Source organism: Dromiciops gliroides, chromosome 1 (assembly GCF_019393635.1).
Source record: "Dromiciops gliroides isolate mDroGli1 chromosome 1, mDroGli1.pri, whole genome shotgun sequence".
Lineage (NCBI taxonomy): Eukaryota > Metazoa > Chordata > Mammalia > Microbiotheria > Microbiotheriidae > Dromiciops > Dromiciops gliroides.
Window position 1 is genome coordinate 484,134,678 of NC_057861.1, and position 16,966 is coordinate 484,151,643.

At 40.2% G+C, this 16,966-nt stretch overlaps 1 protein-coding gene across 1 annotated transcript; it reads left to right on the top strand.

Moving 5' to 3' along the window:
* The first annotated feature begins 184 nt into the window (after positions 1-184).
* On the top strand, positions 185-16,604 carry TRMO (tRNA methyltransferase O). The gene is made up of 5 exons (XM_043979226.1): positions 185-317; positions 6,296-6,470; positions 7,372-7,529; positions 12,003-12,431; positions 15,309-16,604. Exons 1-5 carry the CDS (start codon positions 242-244, stop codon positions 15,545-15,547), a joined length of 1,077 nt encoding a protein of 358 aa, XP_043835161.1. The 5' UTR covers positions 185-241; the 3' UTR covers positions 15,548-16,604.
* Positions 16,605-16,966: the final 362 nt, after the last annotated feature.

A 16,966-nucleotide genomic window follows, 5' to 3' on the forward strand; every position in this document is an offset into this window, starting at 1 on the left:
AGCCCTTGGACAGGCCGCGCGCATGCGCGCTCTGCGCAGAGCCCCTCCCCTCTTCCCCCACCTTCTCCGCGCAAGCGCAGGACCCCAACCAGTACTCTGCGTCTCTGGGGTCAGGGACCGTGGGCCCGGCAAGCTGTGAGGGAACCGCGCCAGCTTGCGTACGGGGAGCTGGTGGTTATTGTCAACATCATTATCATTGTTGTTCTTTTAATCTCTAAAGCCGGCCGTGGTGACCAACGCCATGCAGCGTCCGGAAGAGTTTAGGATCCCGCCCCATTCGACCCCGTGTGAGTACGTGAAACCGGCTCTAGAAACAGGTAACTTAAGGGGTTGCTTCCTTATTGGAGGAGGGTCACGTGCTGGGTGGTCACATGGGGAGCGGTCACATGAGCAGCTCTTTCTGTCGCGAGTCGCCCGCGATAGTACGGTCTCTCTTGTTTTACCTTTGTGACTTTTATTTCGGAGAACATCCTCCCCGGCACCTGTTTCCTTCCAGTTGGTGGCAGCCATTAGTTGTGATGAATGAATAGCGAATTAGAATAGAAGTAGTGATTAGTGAATTAGAATGCTAATCATGTCCTCCCTGTGGTCACCCCAGCTTGACGAATATAGAAAAGACTTTGGGGTCGTGGTAAGGGTGGTAGGAGGGAAAATCACCCCATGATAGTTCTTCTTCCCCCCCCAAAAAAAGTGATTGGAGTTGGCTCAGCTGCGCCAGGATCCTCAGTTAAACTCTAGATAGTGTCCCTGTAACCGGCATTTATACAGCACTAACATTAATTCATTTGGTCCTCAAAGTCATTAAATAGCCCATAGATTAGCTCATTCGAACCTCACAACAGCCCTGTGAAATGCTATTATTCATATTTTACGGGGGGTTAAGGGGGGAAAACTGAGGCACGGTTAAATAACTTGCCCAGACTCTCACAGCTAGTAAGTAGCTGAGGTAGGTTTGAACTAGGGTCTTGCTCATTCCACGTCTCCCCTCAATCTCTTCTCCCCCTCCAGACCCTATCCAACAGGATTTAGCTCTGGATGCATATTAGAAATAACAGCAATCAATCATAGTAAAGCAATCGGAAGAAATCCAAATGGGTGCAAGGTCAAAACATTTATTGAATGCTTACTAGGTGGTTTCCGTGATTAGAATCAAAGACTTTGTCGGGAAGACCTGAGTTCAAATACTGCCTCAGAGGTTTTGTAGCTGGACAAGTCACTTAACCTCTCTCACTACAAAACCTCAGTTTCCTCATCCGTTGAATGGGTTGTTCCGTGGATCAAAATGTAAAGTGTTCTGTAAACCATAAAGTGCTTTCTGTCTATATGGCATATATATGTTATATGGGTGAGATAGATAGATAGATACAGAGACAGAGAGAATATTATTATTATTATTATTATTATTATTATTATTATTATTATTATTATTATCACCTTGTGGGAGGCACTGTGCTAAGAACTGGGAACAACAAGAAAAGCAAAAACAGTTTACTATGAGTAGAAAATGAGTGTTTGGAGTCCAGGTAATCTTTTAGGCCCCTTCAAGTTCTTAACAGTTAGTGAGCGGCTTCTGTGAAACTGTTAGAGCTATTAAGGACTTAGACGGCTTCTCATCCAGTCCTTCGTTCATTTTATAGAATAGGAAGCAGGCCCAGAGAGATTAATTAATTTACCCAAGGTCATGCAGTCTTGGGACTTGAACCTTGCCGGTAAGCCCAGCAGAGCTCAGTGCTCTTTCCTGCATACTAGGAAAATTGGGTGTGGTTGTCATCAAAGCACATGGCACAGGACACTTAGCAGCTGTGTAACTCTAGGTAAGTCACTTAACTTCTCTTTACCTCAGTTCCCACATCTGTAAAAGGGGGATAATAATAGCACCTGGTTTCCAGGTTTGTTTATGAGGATAAAATAGCATCATTTTTGTAAAGTGCTTTGCAAACCATAAAGTGCTATATACATTTTTGTTTGTCCAACTCTTTGTGACTCCATTGGGGTTTTTCTTTTTTTTTTTTTGCGGGGCAATTGGGGTTAAGTGACTTGCCCAGGGTCACACAGCTAGTTAGTGTTAAGTGTCTGAGGTCAGATTTGAACTCAGGTACTCCTGAATCCAGGTCCAGTGCTCTATCCACTGCGCCATCTAGCTGCCCCCGGGGTTTTTCTTGGTAAAGATACTGGAGTGGTTTACCACTACCTTCTGCAGCTCATTTTACAGATAAGGAAACTGAGTCAAACAAGGTGAAGTGACTTGCCTAGGGTCACACAGCTAGTAAGTATCTGGGGCCGGATCTGAATGGGGGGGGGGGGAAGAGTCTTCTTGAATTCACCCCCAGCACTCTATCCACTGTGCCACAGAACAGCAATCTTAGAAAAAAAGAAGCATCCTAATGAAGAGAGAAAAGCTTTGGATTGGAAATAAGAGGACACAGGTTCAAATCTTGCCTTTGCCACTTACTATCTGTGTGTCTTAGGACAAATTACTTCATTTCTCTGAACCATTCACATCACCCAGAATGTCAATCTGATTTTAGTTTATGAGATTGAACTCAGGTCTTCTGACTCCAGGCCCATAACTCTAATCCACTTAGCCACCTAGCTGCAATATAAATGCTATTATTATTATGGCCTCTAGGCTCATAGGTGCCATGTTAACCTAAATTTTGGGGTATAGGAACTGAAACAGAACATGAATGAATCAATGTGAATGGAACTTTGTTTTGGGAGATTTTTGTCTCACGCATTTGTAAACATGGGATTTATTTGTCCCAAAAGGCTGTCTGTCTAAAACAAACAGATCCCAGAAGGTCTTAGAAAAATTAATAGATTCATGTCAGCCTATATAGGGAAAATTAGGTATGGCTACAAGAGCAGTGGAGTGAGACCAGTTCTTGTCCTAGATTTGTGATGTTGGTTAAGTCACTTAATCATTCAGTCAGTCAAGACACACTTCTGAAGCACCTGCACAGGCATTGTACTAAGCACTGGGGATGCAAAGGAGGTAAAAGACAGCTCCTGCTCTCAAGGAGCTCCCAGTCTTATGAGAGAGAACAGCACATAAAAAGAAGCTGAGAAGGGGAGATGGGGAATAGTATCCCTGGGCTGGGGGTAGGGCGAAGAAGATGATGACCTGCAAGTTAGATGGAAAATGATGACATAGGTACATTGGGCCATCTTATTAACCTGTCTAAGCCTCAGTTTCTTCATTTCTTAAATAAAAGGGTTGGACTAGATCAATGGATCCTATTTTTTTTGTTGTTCCTTGAACTCTTTTCAACAACAAAATAATGTGTTGTGAATCCTCATGGTAATTTAATATACTACATATAATTTCCTTTTAAATGTTTCAGGTGGTGCAGTGGATAGAGCACCTGGCCTGGAATCAGGAAGACCTGGTTCAAATCCTGTTTGAGATTTGTGTGTTTTTTGTGACCCTGGACAAGTCAGTGAACCCCATTGGCCTCAGTTTCTTCATCTGTAAAATGAACTAGAGAAGGAAATAGCAAGCCAATCCAGTATCTTTGCCAAGAAAACCTCAAATAGAGTCATACACAACTGAAATAACCGAACAACAAGCTCACAGTAACTAAAATGATAACTCCCCCAAACCTTCCGAATTAAACTTTATATATTTATAAAAGTTATTCAAACATGTACATGCTTGTTTTTATAGAGGAAAATATTATTTACTGCTTTATGCATTGTTAAAGAATTGTTAGTGCAACCCCCTTGAACCATCTTAAGGGAACTACTGGACTAGGTGATGCGAAAAGTTCTAAGTGCGATGAAGAAAAAGAAACAGCAAAGTCTCCAAGCTGTAGAAAGATAGGGTTTTTGAGAGAGGGTACCTGTCTCACAGTAAAGCCAGCCTCAGGTCTAAGACCCTGAGCCTAGGGATCTGGGGGTTTTTATACCCCTATAGGGCTTTAAAGGTATTTCTACCCTACTATTTTTAGACAAACTCCTCCCAAATATACAACAGATAAAAAAGTAGAATGTGGATATAGTCACTTGTCCCAAGTCACTGTTGTAGCCATGTGTCCTCTTGGCCTCCTCCAATCTCTAATGCTGAGTAACAGCACGTGCTTGACGTGGCTCTCAGCTTCAGAGGTGACCTTGGGTTTTTTTGGTGAGCCCTATAGGGTTTTGGTGAGTTTTTTTACAGAATATAGACTAAGCTTAGATTTAAGACTGTTTGTATTTCTACTTTCCTATCTCTTTAATCAACATCACCTTGTAATTTCCAAACAATAAAAGCTCTAACTAGAGACCAGAGGCTTCTTCCACTTACTAGTCTGGGAGATAAATAAGGGAAAGGTTAAAAGGGGAGGTTAATACTCTAGTATCCAATTTTAAATCTCACAGTCCAGCACCCAGGAAGTTCTGACCTTATATGGGTTTGTGACAACACCTATATGTTCACTTGCCACAGTTGATGTTGGTAACTCTTTCTCTGAAGCTGATTGGCTCCTTCAGCTTAGAAGATGCTCTTTTTAGTACCTTGTGGTTAACCACAAGGATCAAGGGACATCAGTTAAAATGATCAAGAAACAAATTTACTATAAAGTTGATACGTGAGAACATATGACTGCATTGGCTTAAGCCACTAAAGAATATTAAGAGTAAATAAATTAGGGGGGCAGCCAGGTGAAGCAGTGGATAAGGCACTGGCCTTGGATTCAGGAGTACCTGAGTTCAAATCCAGCCTCAGACACTTGACACTTACTAGCTGTGTGACCCTGGGCAAGTCACTTAACCCTCATTGCCCCCCCCCAAAAGTTCATTAAAAACAAGTTACATAATTTCCAAGAGACTAGAGGACACGTAAACATAAGTAAGTCACCATTTGTAGTCTATGATTGATTACTATCACAATTAAATCACTTATATTTAAGGGTTAGGGAAAATCCTACTCTAAGACTCCTTTCTGCTCTTTAGTTGTCTGAAAGGTTATGTTGCTGGGTTGATTTTTGAGGTTGATGTCTCACAAAGTGTCCCTTGGTGTCTGTGTCAGAGACAGTCTTTTAGACTATTTGGATGCAACTGTTCAGGGGATACTTTTTAAAAAAAAATTGTGTAAAGATGGCAAACACACAGATGAAGAAAGGGATCAGTGATTCTGGATATTACATTCAACTGTTGATTGCTGAGATTATGTGAAAAACTTTGCCTTTAAGTGGCCAGTTATTTGGCATTTGTATTAGATGAAGGATGTGTTGGTAAACCAGGTAACAAGCATTTATTAGACATTAAATAAAAAGGGTATTGGATTGGTACATTAGACCATTCCCTACTTCTTTAGCAACTAGGTATGTGAGTTTGGACAAAAATATAACCTTTTCAAGCCTCATTTTTTCCATCTTAAAAATGAAGAGGTTGGGGGCGGCTAGGTGACGCAGTGGATAAAGCACCGGCCCTGGAGTCAGGAGTACCAGAGTTCAAATCTGGCCTCAGACACTTGACCCTTACTAGCTCTGTGACCCTGGGTAAGTCACTTAACCCCCATTTCCCGGCCAAAAAAAAAAATTAAAAAGGGGCAGCTAGATGGCGCAGTGGATAGAGCACCAGCCCTGGAGTCAGGAGGACCTGAGTTCAAATCTGGCCTCAGACACTTAACACTTACTAGCTGTGTGACCCTGGGCAAGTCACTTAACCCCAATTGCCTCACTAAAAAAAAAATATGAAGAGGTTGGCTGAATGATTTTTTAATATTTTTTCTAGTTCTAGTTTATATTATTCTTAGTATCCTTTATTTTTTATCTATCTATCTATCTATCTATTTTGTTTGTTTATTTTTGGGCAGAGCAATGATGGTTATGTGACTTGCCCAGGATTACACACTAGTGTTAATTGTATGAGGTCAGATTTGAACTCAGGTCCTCCTGAAATGAGGGCTGGGTGCTTTATCCACTGCAACACGTAGCTTGGCCCCTTAGTATCTTTTAGAACATTAAAGCAGTAAAGTTGACTATAATCAAAAAGCTCAAGAAAGCAGTATGGATTGTTTTTGTAATCCTTTAATTGCTTATTATTACTATTATTGAAAATAATACTAGCTAGCATTTATGTATCACTTTAAGGTTACAGAAGTGATTTACAAAAGCACTTTTTTATATGTAATCTCATTTCATACCGTAACCTTGTGAGATAGGTGCTGGTGTTATGCTCATTTTACTGATGAAGAAACTGATGATGAGAATTCAAATCTTCATGACTCCAAGTCTGACATTCTAACCACTACACCCCTTGGGTATCTCACCAAATTAGAAAATAATTTGTTTTTGTTGTTTTGTTTCTACAGGTAATATTTTAACCGAACCAATTGGTTACATAGAGTCATGTTTCTCAGCTAAGAATGGTACTCCGAGGCAGCCAACCATTTGCAGTTTGTCACGTGCTTGTTTGAGGATAAGAAAAAGTGTCTTTAACAATCCTGAACATTCTGTAATGGGCTTAGAACAGTTTTCACATGTTTGGTAAGTTGTTTAATCATTGGTAATAGATTCTGATGTCCAGAAATTGCTAGGAAATAAATAAGTACTTTGGAAATAATTGGTTACTTTGGAAAGTACATTGACGTTTAACAAAGTTCAGTCAGCTTTAAGATCATATATCTTTCAAGAGAAATTATACTGGGGCAGCTAGGTGGCGAAGTGGATAGAGCACCTGCCCTGGAGTCAGGAGAACCTGAGTTCAAATCGAGACTCAGACACTTAACACTTACTAGCTGTGTGCCCCTGGGCAAGTCACTTAACCCCAATTGCCTCACCAAAAAAACCCAGCAAAAAAACAACAAACAAAAAAAAGAAATTATACTAATATTTATCTCAGTCATTTGGTCTGAGACATTTCTATTTACTCTCCCTCACTCCCCAATAGTCTGAATTGATTAATTAATTGCATAGTGAGTATTAGTGAAGACTATAGATTAAACACAAATTCTTTTCCTTCTAAAAATTTAAATGTACTTTCTTTTTTTTTTAAATATTAATTTAAAAAAATTTTATTTATTTATTTCGGGGCAATGGGGGGTAAGTGATTTGCCCAGGGTCACACAGCTAGTAAGTGTCAAGTGTCTGAGGCTGGATTTGAACTCAGGTACTCCTGAATCCAGGGCTGGTGCTTGCTGCCCCTTTTTTATTTTATTTTATTTATTTTTTTACTTTCTTTTAAAAAGAAAATGTTTTTAGCTGCTTTTTTATACCATTGTCACTTTTCAGTGATTCCCTCTCACCCCAAAACTGAGTGATAAAGTTTGTATTAAACTGTACATTAAATGAAGTCATTATTTTGGAGGTAATTTTTGGGTTTCTTTTATGTTTTCAAAAAATAGCTTTCTTTTTTTCTATGCTAAGTGATTCTGGTCTTTTCCATCAGGGTTTTGTTTGTTTTTCATAAAAATGGTCATTTGAGTTGTAAGGCGAAAGTGCAGCCTCCTCGGTTGAATGGTACGAAGACTGGCATCTTCTCCACAAGGAGTCCTCATCGTCCTAATGCCATTGGACTTACTCTTGCCAAACTGGACAAAGTAGAAGGTAACATTTAATTCTTTTTTACATTCTTAACCACCGCTGGTCCCTCCCTGCCCTGACAAAGTAGAATTTAGACTCCATGTTTCCAGAGCTAAGGCCCAGCAAGCAAGTTGTGCCCTGAGCTGGGCAGGACAACAATCCTTTGTGATCACCCTCTGGATGATTTCATCCTCTGGGCTAGTCACGTAATTCACCAGGTGTTCTCTGGTCAAAGACAAACACTGAATAAAGCTGGGACATCCTGCTGTGAATCAAACTTGTCCCATGCTTGCTGCTCCCTCATTGTTAGGGCTACAACTCACTGAACAGTCACTAGAATAAGTATTGAGATCTCCCCACACTGCCCCCAGTCCCCCCACTAGGGGTGGGGCCCCAGCACCTGTGTCTATAGCTCCACCTTGCTTGCAAGCTTCTTTCCTGCCTTAGAAAATCAACTTTCTCTCTAATTCCTTACACCTGTCTCTGGCCTATTTTGTGCAGCTCTGGCCATTCGTAGGTTAGAGACTGGTTCTGGAAAAGTCCAGTTGACACCCCAAAAAGAAGCACATCAAGACGATATCTAGTTAACTCCTCACTAAGCATAATTTTGGGATGATCAAACGATAAAAAGGGCCATCTTAATTTTATTTGCATAATTAAAGCATTCCTTGAATTTGCAGATAATCACATCGGTCTTCTATGCTTAGCTTTAAGGACAAAACTGTACTGTGTTTGTCCCTCTTAGTGAGATTAAAGGTGTTATGGAATAAGGAAACAAGCTCTGGAATTGGAAGCAGTAGAGACTTGGATTTGACTGACACTAGCTGTGTGACCATGGGCAAGTCATTTAATCTCTCCACCTTAGTTTTCAGATCCTCAAAATGGGACTCATGATGCTCTCATTTTTTATCTCACTAGATTGTTGTGAGGAAATTGTAGAAATGTGAGATACTATCACCCCCTTTATTTTTGTTTATGTGGGTTGTATATATTGGCATTTACCATATTAGAAATTTAAACATCTTCTTCTTCTTCTTCTTTTTTAGTGAGGCAATTGGGGTTAAATGACTTGCCCAGGGTCACACAGCTAGTAAGTCTTAAGTGTCTGAGGCCGGATTTGAACTCAGGTCCTCCTGAATCCAGGGCCGGTGCTCTATCCACTGCGCCACCTAGCTGCCCCGACTCCCTTTATTTTTAATGTTATTATATTGGAAAAAATTGACTAATCTTTTCCTAAATTTTATTGCTTGAGTTCTCTTGTTTTCTCTCTTCACGACACATGCTATTTTCTATAGGAGTCAATCATGTATGAAGGAATAACATTTTATGTCTTCATTGTTATAAGGTTTTCTGTAGCTTAGAATGTAGCAAATGCTGAGAGACATACACTATTGGAGGTTATTTTTATTTATTTAATAAAATTTATTCCCTGCTTGCGTCCCAAGAAGTTTGAGAAACTTTGAAGGTTAAAACACATATAAAACACAATTAAAGGTAAAAGCAGAAAAAAAAGTTTCAAAGGAGAAGAGAAATATACATACTGTACACCTACAATTGAATGGGAAAAAAAAAATCGATGGATGGAGAGTCAGAGGACCTTGGTTGAAGCCCCACTTCTGTCACTACTATGTGACCTCAGCAAGTCACTGATCTCTCTGGGCCTCATTTACCTTATGTGTAAGATGAGAGGGAAGGACTAAATGGTTTTGAAGGTTTCTTCTGAATTCTAAATCTGTCATTTTTATGACATTCTGCATTGAACAATGAATTTGTCACCGAGCTGCCTGGCAGGTAAGGCAAAAATGCAGGCATGTTTTATGTTGTTTATGGTTTGTGTTTTCTATAGTTTCCATTGTTTGATTAAAAAAAATATCAGAAAAGTTTCTGTAGAAGTAGAGGTTCTTAACCTTGGGTCCATGAGCTTGTTTTGTTTATAATTGAATATTCTGAGAACTGTATTTCAGTATGATTGGTTTCCTTTGTAATCTGTGTGTTTTATAGCATTATTTTGAGAAGGATCCCTAGGCTTCACTTGGACAGCCAACCAAAGGGCAAAGAGGCCTTAGGTAACAGAATGGAAGATGTCTTAAACTCTATTTTTGTGAATGATACAGAAATGTTCTTTGAGTGGTTATTGAATTCTGGACTTATATAAAATCTGAGAGCATAGAATCAAATCTTAACTCAGTGAATGTATCTTTGGGGGAAGCTAAGATATTAAATTTTAGGAATATAGCTTTTTGATCTAGAGCCCAGAGAAATGAACAGCTAACATACATTAGTTCCTCTTTCTCAAATATCAGGTTACTCTGTGAGCTTTTGATGTCAGGAACTAGTTATAAAAACAAAGATACTCAAATGTAGCTGGACTGTTTGGTTTTCTGGGTCAAGCATATAGCGTTTGTGGCTTGCTTGCTTGTCATTCTTTCTGGCTGATGACGATTTTCCCATAGAGTCAAAATAGTGTTTTTAATGCATGAAAGGCAGGGTAGCTTGGTGGACAGAGAGCTGGACTTGGACTAAAACCTCCTAGACTTAAGTCCCTCCTCTTCCATACTTGCTGTGTGTGACCTTGGGCAAGTGTCTATAACCTCGGGCAAGTTTCTATAACTTCGGACAAATTTCTCTAACCTCTGAGTGCTCACGGAATTGCTCTAAGATTCTTAAGTTGCAGAGAAGATGTTGCCCTGCATTGGTAGAGGAGGAGTTTTTCATTGGGACCTCTCTACAGCAGTGGAATCACAACTCTGGTCCCTCTCTGTATCCATGAAAACCAAAGATCATTATCATAACTTTGGTGAATAAGCAAACCAGTCCTTGAAGCCATTGGGAACAAGGAGGATGGTGTTAGCAGGAATTTGAAAGTCAAATCAAATACAACTTGGTGATGGCTATGAGTGTGTCACACCTGCATTGGACTAACACCTTTCCTGGATAAGTGCCATGTCTGTATATTTTCATGATAAAGCTACTTTATTGTTGGCAGGGTCAGTGTGCTCTCTGAATAAGGGAAGTGCAGTAATGATGAGAGGCAATAGCACATAGTGAAGAGAGGGACTAAAAGTTGGGAGATGTAAGCACTAGTCGGGGTTCCATGACTAGCTAGGTCAGTGACCTTGAGCAGGATATAAGTCTTTCCTGGGCCCCAGATTCCATATTTGTAAAAAGAAAGGATAGAGACTAAGCTCTGTGTTCTCTCACAGATCCAAAATGTTGTGAGGCTAGAATACAGCTGGGTGGCTCAATGGATAGAGCACTGGGTCTAGAGTCAGGAAGACCTGACTTCAGATCCAGCCTCAGACACTAGCTTGTGTCCCTGGGCAAATCACTTAACCTCTCTTTGCCATAATGCACTGGAGAAGGAAATGGCAAACCACTCCAGTATCTTTGCCAAGAAAATGTCATGGACAGTATGGTGTACAGGGTCATGAAGAGTTGGGCATGAATGAACAACAAAAGGAAACAGCTTTTACTTTGTTGTACTTTTTATGTTCTTCTTGTCCCTGTATACCTATCAGGAAGCTGATATAACCATTTTTGTTGTTGTTCTGTTGTTTTCAGTCATGACTGACTCTTCATGACCCATTTGGAGTTCCCTTGACTAAGATACTAGTGTGGTTTGCCATTTCCTTCTCCAGTTGATTTTACAGATGAGGAAACTGAGGGAAACAGGGTTAAGTGACTTGCCCAGGGTCACACTGCTAGTAAGTGTCTGAGGTCAGATTTTAACTCAGGAAGATGAGTCTTCCTGACTCCATGCCCAGCACTCGATTCCCTGTGCCACCTAGCTGTCCTGATTTAGCCATAAGGGGTTTTAAATTAGAATTTCAACTTTTCTCAGTTATTTCACAGTTAATAACTGTTAGATATCAATGGGACTAAAACAAATGGAGCTACCTGTCAAATGTCAAATTAATTCACTTCTTTCATTTATGATTATTTGAATTCCCTTTTAATTAAGGTCCTCACAGGGACAGGAGAGAATGGAATTTTCCTATCTGCTAAATACTAGTAACAGAAGATTCCCTGAGTAGTTATGAATGGCAAGAAAGCAGCAAATGTAACCCTGTTCCTCAGTAAGTCAGTGATTCAGCCAGCATTTATTAAGCACCTACTGTATGGGCACTATGCTAAGTATTGTTCAGTCATCAGCACTAGCTTTCTGATTAATTTTTTGAGCTGTTTTGCTCATTCATTAATGCCATTAGAATGGTGATTATGGGGGCAGCTAGGTGGCGCAGTGGATAGAGCACTGGCCCTGGAGTCAGGAGTACCTGAGTTCAAATCCGGCCTCAGATGATTGACACGTACTAGCTGTGTGACCTTGGGCAAGTCACTTAACCCCAATTACCTCACCAAAAAAAGAAAAGAAAAGAAAGGTGATTATGGGTAGCATTTTGACTGCTAGTTGTTTGAATGGACAATTTGTTTTTCTTTGATTATGGAAATTTTAAGATGATGTTTCTCCCCTCTTTCCCTTTTTTAAAAACATCTTAGGAGGAGCCATATACCTTTCTGGAATTGACATGATAAATGGTACACCTGTTCTGGACATAAAACCATACATAGCTGACTATGATTCACCACAGGATATGATTGAACCTTTGGATGAGCTCAGTTTACAAGAAGGGGAACAGAAACAGAAAGACTTGCCTCACTCAAATCAGAGTTCAAGTAGAGATGGAGAACAGACTGACCTCCATCAGCTGAAGGAAGGTATAGACAATAGGTTAAATGCAATGGAAGGAGATGAAGCTACACAAGAAAACTGTTCAGGGATTGGGCACCGTTCTGGCAGGGGTGTCAGGGCCTCTGGCAGTTGTGTTCCATCCTGGGTGAAAGATTCTCCTGTGACTCCTTTAGAAGTCCGGTTTACACCTCATGCGGAAATGGATCTTGAACGCTTTAGTTCAGAAGATGATACAGGTATCTTATTTTTTTAAGCAACTGGGGTTATGTGTTTTGCCCAGAGTAATATGGCTAGTATCTTCTTAGGACAAAGTTAGTTCCTTTGGATCTCTTTTCTCATTTTTAAAGGTGGTGGTGTGTTTTTGTTAGGAATTTAACAAGGGGTAATATTTTTAGAGTTCTTTTTACGAGGAATTTATTTGAGGTACTTTTCAACGTGGTTTTCTGGAAAGAAAAATGTGGTGGTGTTTGTCCTTCATTCTCAAAGAGGACCATGACATTGGGGTGATGTTGTGACTTGTACTGAATTGGATTTAAGTGAGGGAGGGCTATGCAAAGTCACCAGCCTCACTCTCTCCTTCAGAGCCATCTGGGTCTAGTGACAAGATATATATCAGGACGACTGGAGATGGTCCCAATTGTTTGATGCAGTCAGGGTTAAGTGACTTGCCCAGGGTCACACAGTAGTTTCAGGTATCTGAGACCAGATTTGAACTTGGGTCTTCCTGACTTCAGAGCCAGTGCTCTATTCACTGTGCCCCTTAGCTTCCTGGAAAGAAAAATAAGAAAACTATTGGGTAGTACAGTATTCTTTTAAGAGATGCACTTGTTGAAATTCTGGTTGCTGCTTTCCCTGTTTAGGATTCCATGTATACCTATTACTATAGGCCCTAAGGGATTATATGGGCAGCTATAGCAATCAATCAACAAGCTTTTATTAAATGCGTGTTATATACTAGACACTGGGGCTAGGAAAACAAATGGTGCTCCCCTGCCCAATCCTTGTCCTCAGGGAGCTTACAGTCTAATTGGGGGTGGGACAGAGAATACAACATGCATATCTTGGAGCTAGGCGGTCATGGGAATTATAGGTGGAGCTACTGGGATTGTCACTTCTTTTCCGGTAGCAATGGTGTCACTTTGACTGTTGTTTTCAGGACTGGAGGTGACAAGCTGGAGGCAGGTGAGGACATCCATGCCAGGCTGAGTAAGCCCTGGCGTCTTTGTGGATGATTAGGTGAGATATCAAGTGTGGTCTTGGGCCTCCTAGATCTAGTGGATCAGATGAATTTTTACTCAAATATTAAGCTAAACACCTGTGCCCTGAGGAGGAGTCCCAAAGTTGAGTGGATTGACTCAGTTAATCAGGCATGTAGAGTGGTTTTAGAAGCTATTTTTAATTTGGAGACAAAGGCAGCAGTGACCAGGCAGATGGCAAGATGCTGATCAGGTCCTAGTGGATGAATGGACGGGAGTTTCCTTCAGTATTCCTTGGTAGGCATCTACTAGAGGATAGAGTTCTAGAGCTGGAGTCAGGAAGACCTGAATTAAAATCTATCCTCAGATCCTTACTAGCTGTGAAACCCTGGGTGAGTCACTTAACCTGTGTTTCCTTAGTTTCTTTCTCATGGGCATAGTAACAAGATCTACCTTCCAGGATTGTTGTAAGGATAAAGTGAGATAACATTTGTTTGGTTGGCTTTTTTTGATGCTTTATTTATTTTATGAATTAATATAAATTCTAAACATATATGCACCAAGTGGTATAGCATCCAGATTCTTAGAGAAGTTAAATGAGTTACAAGAGAAAATAGACTCCAAAACTATACTCATGGGGGATCTTAACCTCCCCCTCTCAGAACTAGATAAATCTAACTACAAAATAAATAAGAAAGAAGTTAAAAAGGTAAATAGAATTTTAGAAAAGTTAGATATGATAGAAATCTGGAGAAAATTGAATGGGGATAGAAAGGAATATACCTTTTTCTCAGTGGTACATGGACATACACAAAAATTGACCATGTATTAGGGCACAAAAACATCACAGTCAAATATAGAAAGGCAGAAATAACAAATGCATGGGGCAGCTAGGTGGTGCTGTGGGTAAAGCGCCAGCCCTGTATTCAGGAGGACCTGAGTTGAAATTTGACCTCTGACACTTGACACTAGCTGTGTGACTCTGGGCAAGTCACTTAACCTTCATTGGCCCACAAAAAAAAAATACTTGAAAAAAAAAAGAAAGAAAAATAGTAAATGCATCCTTTTCAGATCATGGTGCAATAAAAATTACATGTAAAAAAGAGGCATGGAAAGATGGACCAAAAATTAATTGGAAACTAAATAATTTCATCCCAAAGAATGAGTGGGTCAAACAACAAATCATAGATACTTTATTTATTTTAGCATTCATTTTTAAAACTTTTAAGTTCCAAATTCTCTCCTTCCCTCCCACCTTTCCCCCACCCATTGAGAAGGCAAGCAATATGATACCAATTATACATGTGAAATCATGCAAAACATTTCCATATTAGGCATGTTGAAAAAAAAAATAAGAAAAAGCAAGAAACATTATAAAAAAGCGAAAAAAGTATGCTTCAATCTGCACTCAGACTCCATTAAATCTCTCTTTGGAGGTTGATAACATTTTTTATCATAGGTCCTTTGGAATTATCTTGGATTAAAAGTGAGATAATATTTGTATAGTGTCTTGAAAACCTTAAAGCACCATATAAATGCTAACTCCTTATTATTAGTTGTAGGATATTTGGTATTGTGAGGCTGACAACAAATAAAAGTCCCCATCTTAACAGTCAGAAAAGAAAATGTCATGCTTTGATTCAGGGAAGTAGGCTATAATTACTGCATAACAACCAGTACCGATGTAGTCTGTAGAGGCGCCTAGCATAGTGCCTGGCATATGTAATAAATGCCTGTTGAATTGAGTGGAAAATCTCTGTGATTAAGATATCTGAGCCCCAGATGGTGGAACATTTATTTTGAGAGCTATTTAGCACAACAAAATTGAAGTTCATTACAATGAAATTTGACCTACATGTGATTTCAAAGTGTAGATGAGTTTTTTTAAAAAAATTTAATTTGTTCTTCTCATTTCAGATGTCAATAGAACTTCATTTAAATATTTTCGATCAGTGAAAGAGGCAAAGCGTGCCATTACTGCTGTATTAGCAGCTGATCCCCGGTCTGTGTATCGAAGGAAACATTGCCAAGACCGTCTTTTCTACTTTTCCATGGACACGGCACACATTACTTGCTGGTTTGGTGATGGGTTTGCAGAAGTGTTAAGGATCAAGCCCACTGACACTGCTGAGAATACAGTTTGGCAGTGTTCGTGACAATCAGCTCCATTTTAAGTAATAACAGAACAGGTAAACCTGCCTTAGGAACTTCCTCCTGATCATCCTGTGGAATGGCTCCGTGGGGAGGAAGCCTTTGGGCTTTCCTTCTTTTTCTTCCCCTTCATTTGGCTCCTTCCTGGATTTGCTCTCATTCAGATATCAACCCTTTGTTTTTCACTTGAGTCTGGAATAGTCCAGGGTAGAGTCAGGTGACGATGGATAGTAATGGTAAGGAAGGAGGAGGAGGAGGATAAGCCCCCGACAACTTCCCCCTCAGCTTCAACTACTGCCGTTGGCTCCCCTGGTTTCAGTAGTTAGCCCATAGGCTGACTTCTCACCCAACCCACACACCTGTTCTTTGAAGAAAGCAAAGATGGAACATCTATGGGAAGGAGCTTATTCTACCCTGGCTGACGTCCTTTTTATTTACTAATATACCAACAAACTTTTATTAGTAGTAAACCACCCCCAAAAAACCCCAACCAAACAAAAAACCCTTAGATAACATTAAAACATTTGTACTTGGGAGACTGCCTTCTGTTAATTTAGTTAATAAGCATTTATTAAGCACCAGGTACCATGCCAGGCATTATGTACAATGATTTTGCAGTATATAAAGCAAGAAATGCTGGTCAGAAGAAATAGGTGGTGAGAGTGGAAAGGACAGTAAATTTGGGGAAGAAATGAAAAGCATAGAGAGTGGGGAATTAGCCTGACAGAAGACTGTCCCTGTAGGTATGTAGCAGCAGGGACTCCTTAGTTGGTCTATTCTAGATACTTAGTCCCTGTTTTTTATCTTCTGTCACTCGTCAGGTGGGGAGAAGGTCCCTGTCTCAGGTATAGGGGCAAAGCTCTTCCTGTTGTCCAAAGAGACGTTGTTACATATGGCAGTTAGATACTAATAGTACTATTTGTACAGTATCATATGCCAGGTATATTATTTGTTAAATATGCTCTTGTGCATTTTTCTTATAGTCCATCCATGGTTATTGCAAACGAAGGAAGCACATCTTACAGTTCTCACTGCTTTTGTTTCTTTTGTTCAAAATGGTTGAATGGAAACACCTACTTTTAATAAACTTTCATTTTATAAAAATGATAGCAACATATGCAGAAGTGTTTGGGGCTGCCAGTGAGTCTGGAAGGGGGGTCCGTTACTTCTTGTCCCTCATGAAAGTGATGCCCTTGCAGTAGGGGTTCTCAGTACCAAAAAAACTCTTCAAAACCTACTCACCAAGAAGTGATTATAAATTTTGACTAGATATTTGATGTCCCTTGTAAGAGGCTAAAATTAGCCTCTGACTCCCTGAATGGGCTGCCCCTCCCCCAGCGCAACTGCTCTCCTCAGGGGTGAGGCACACCCCTGCCTCAGGCGACAATACCATGCTCAGTGGGGATATGGGTGGCTTCCTTCAC

Coding starts and splice junctions, on each gene's coding strand:
- TRMO (XM_043979226.1), top strand. CDS start 242: ATGCAGCGTCCGGAAGAGTTTAGGATCCCGCCCCATTCGACCCCGTGT. Junction 6,471..7,371: donor GAACAGTTTTCACATGTTTG/GTAAGTTGTTTA, acceptor CTTTTCCATCAG/GGTTTTGTTTGTTTTTCATA. Junction 7,530..12,002: donor CAAACTGGACAAAGTAGAAG/GTAACATTTAAT, acceptor AAAACATCTTAG/GAGGAGCCATATACCTTTCT.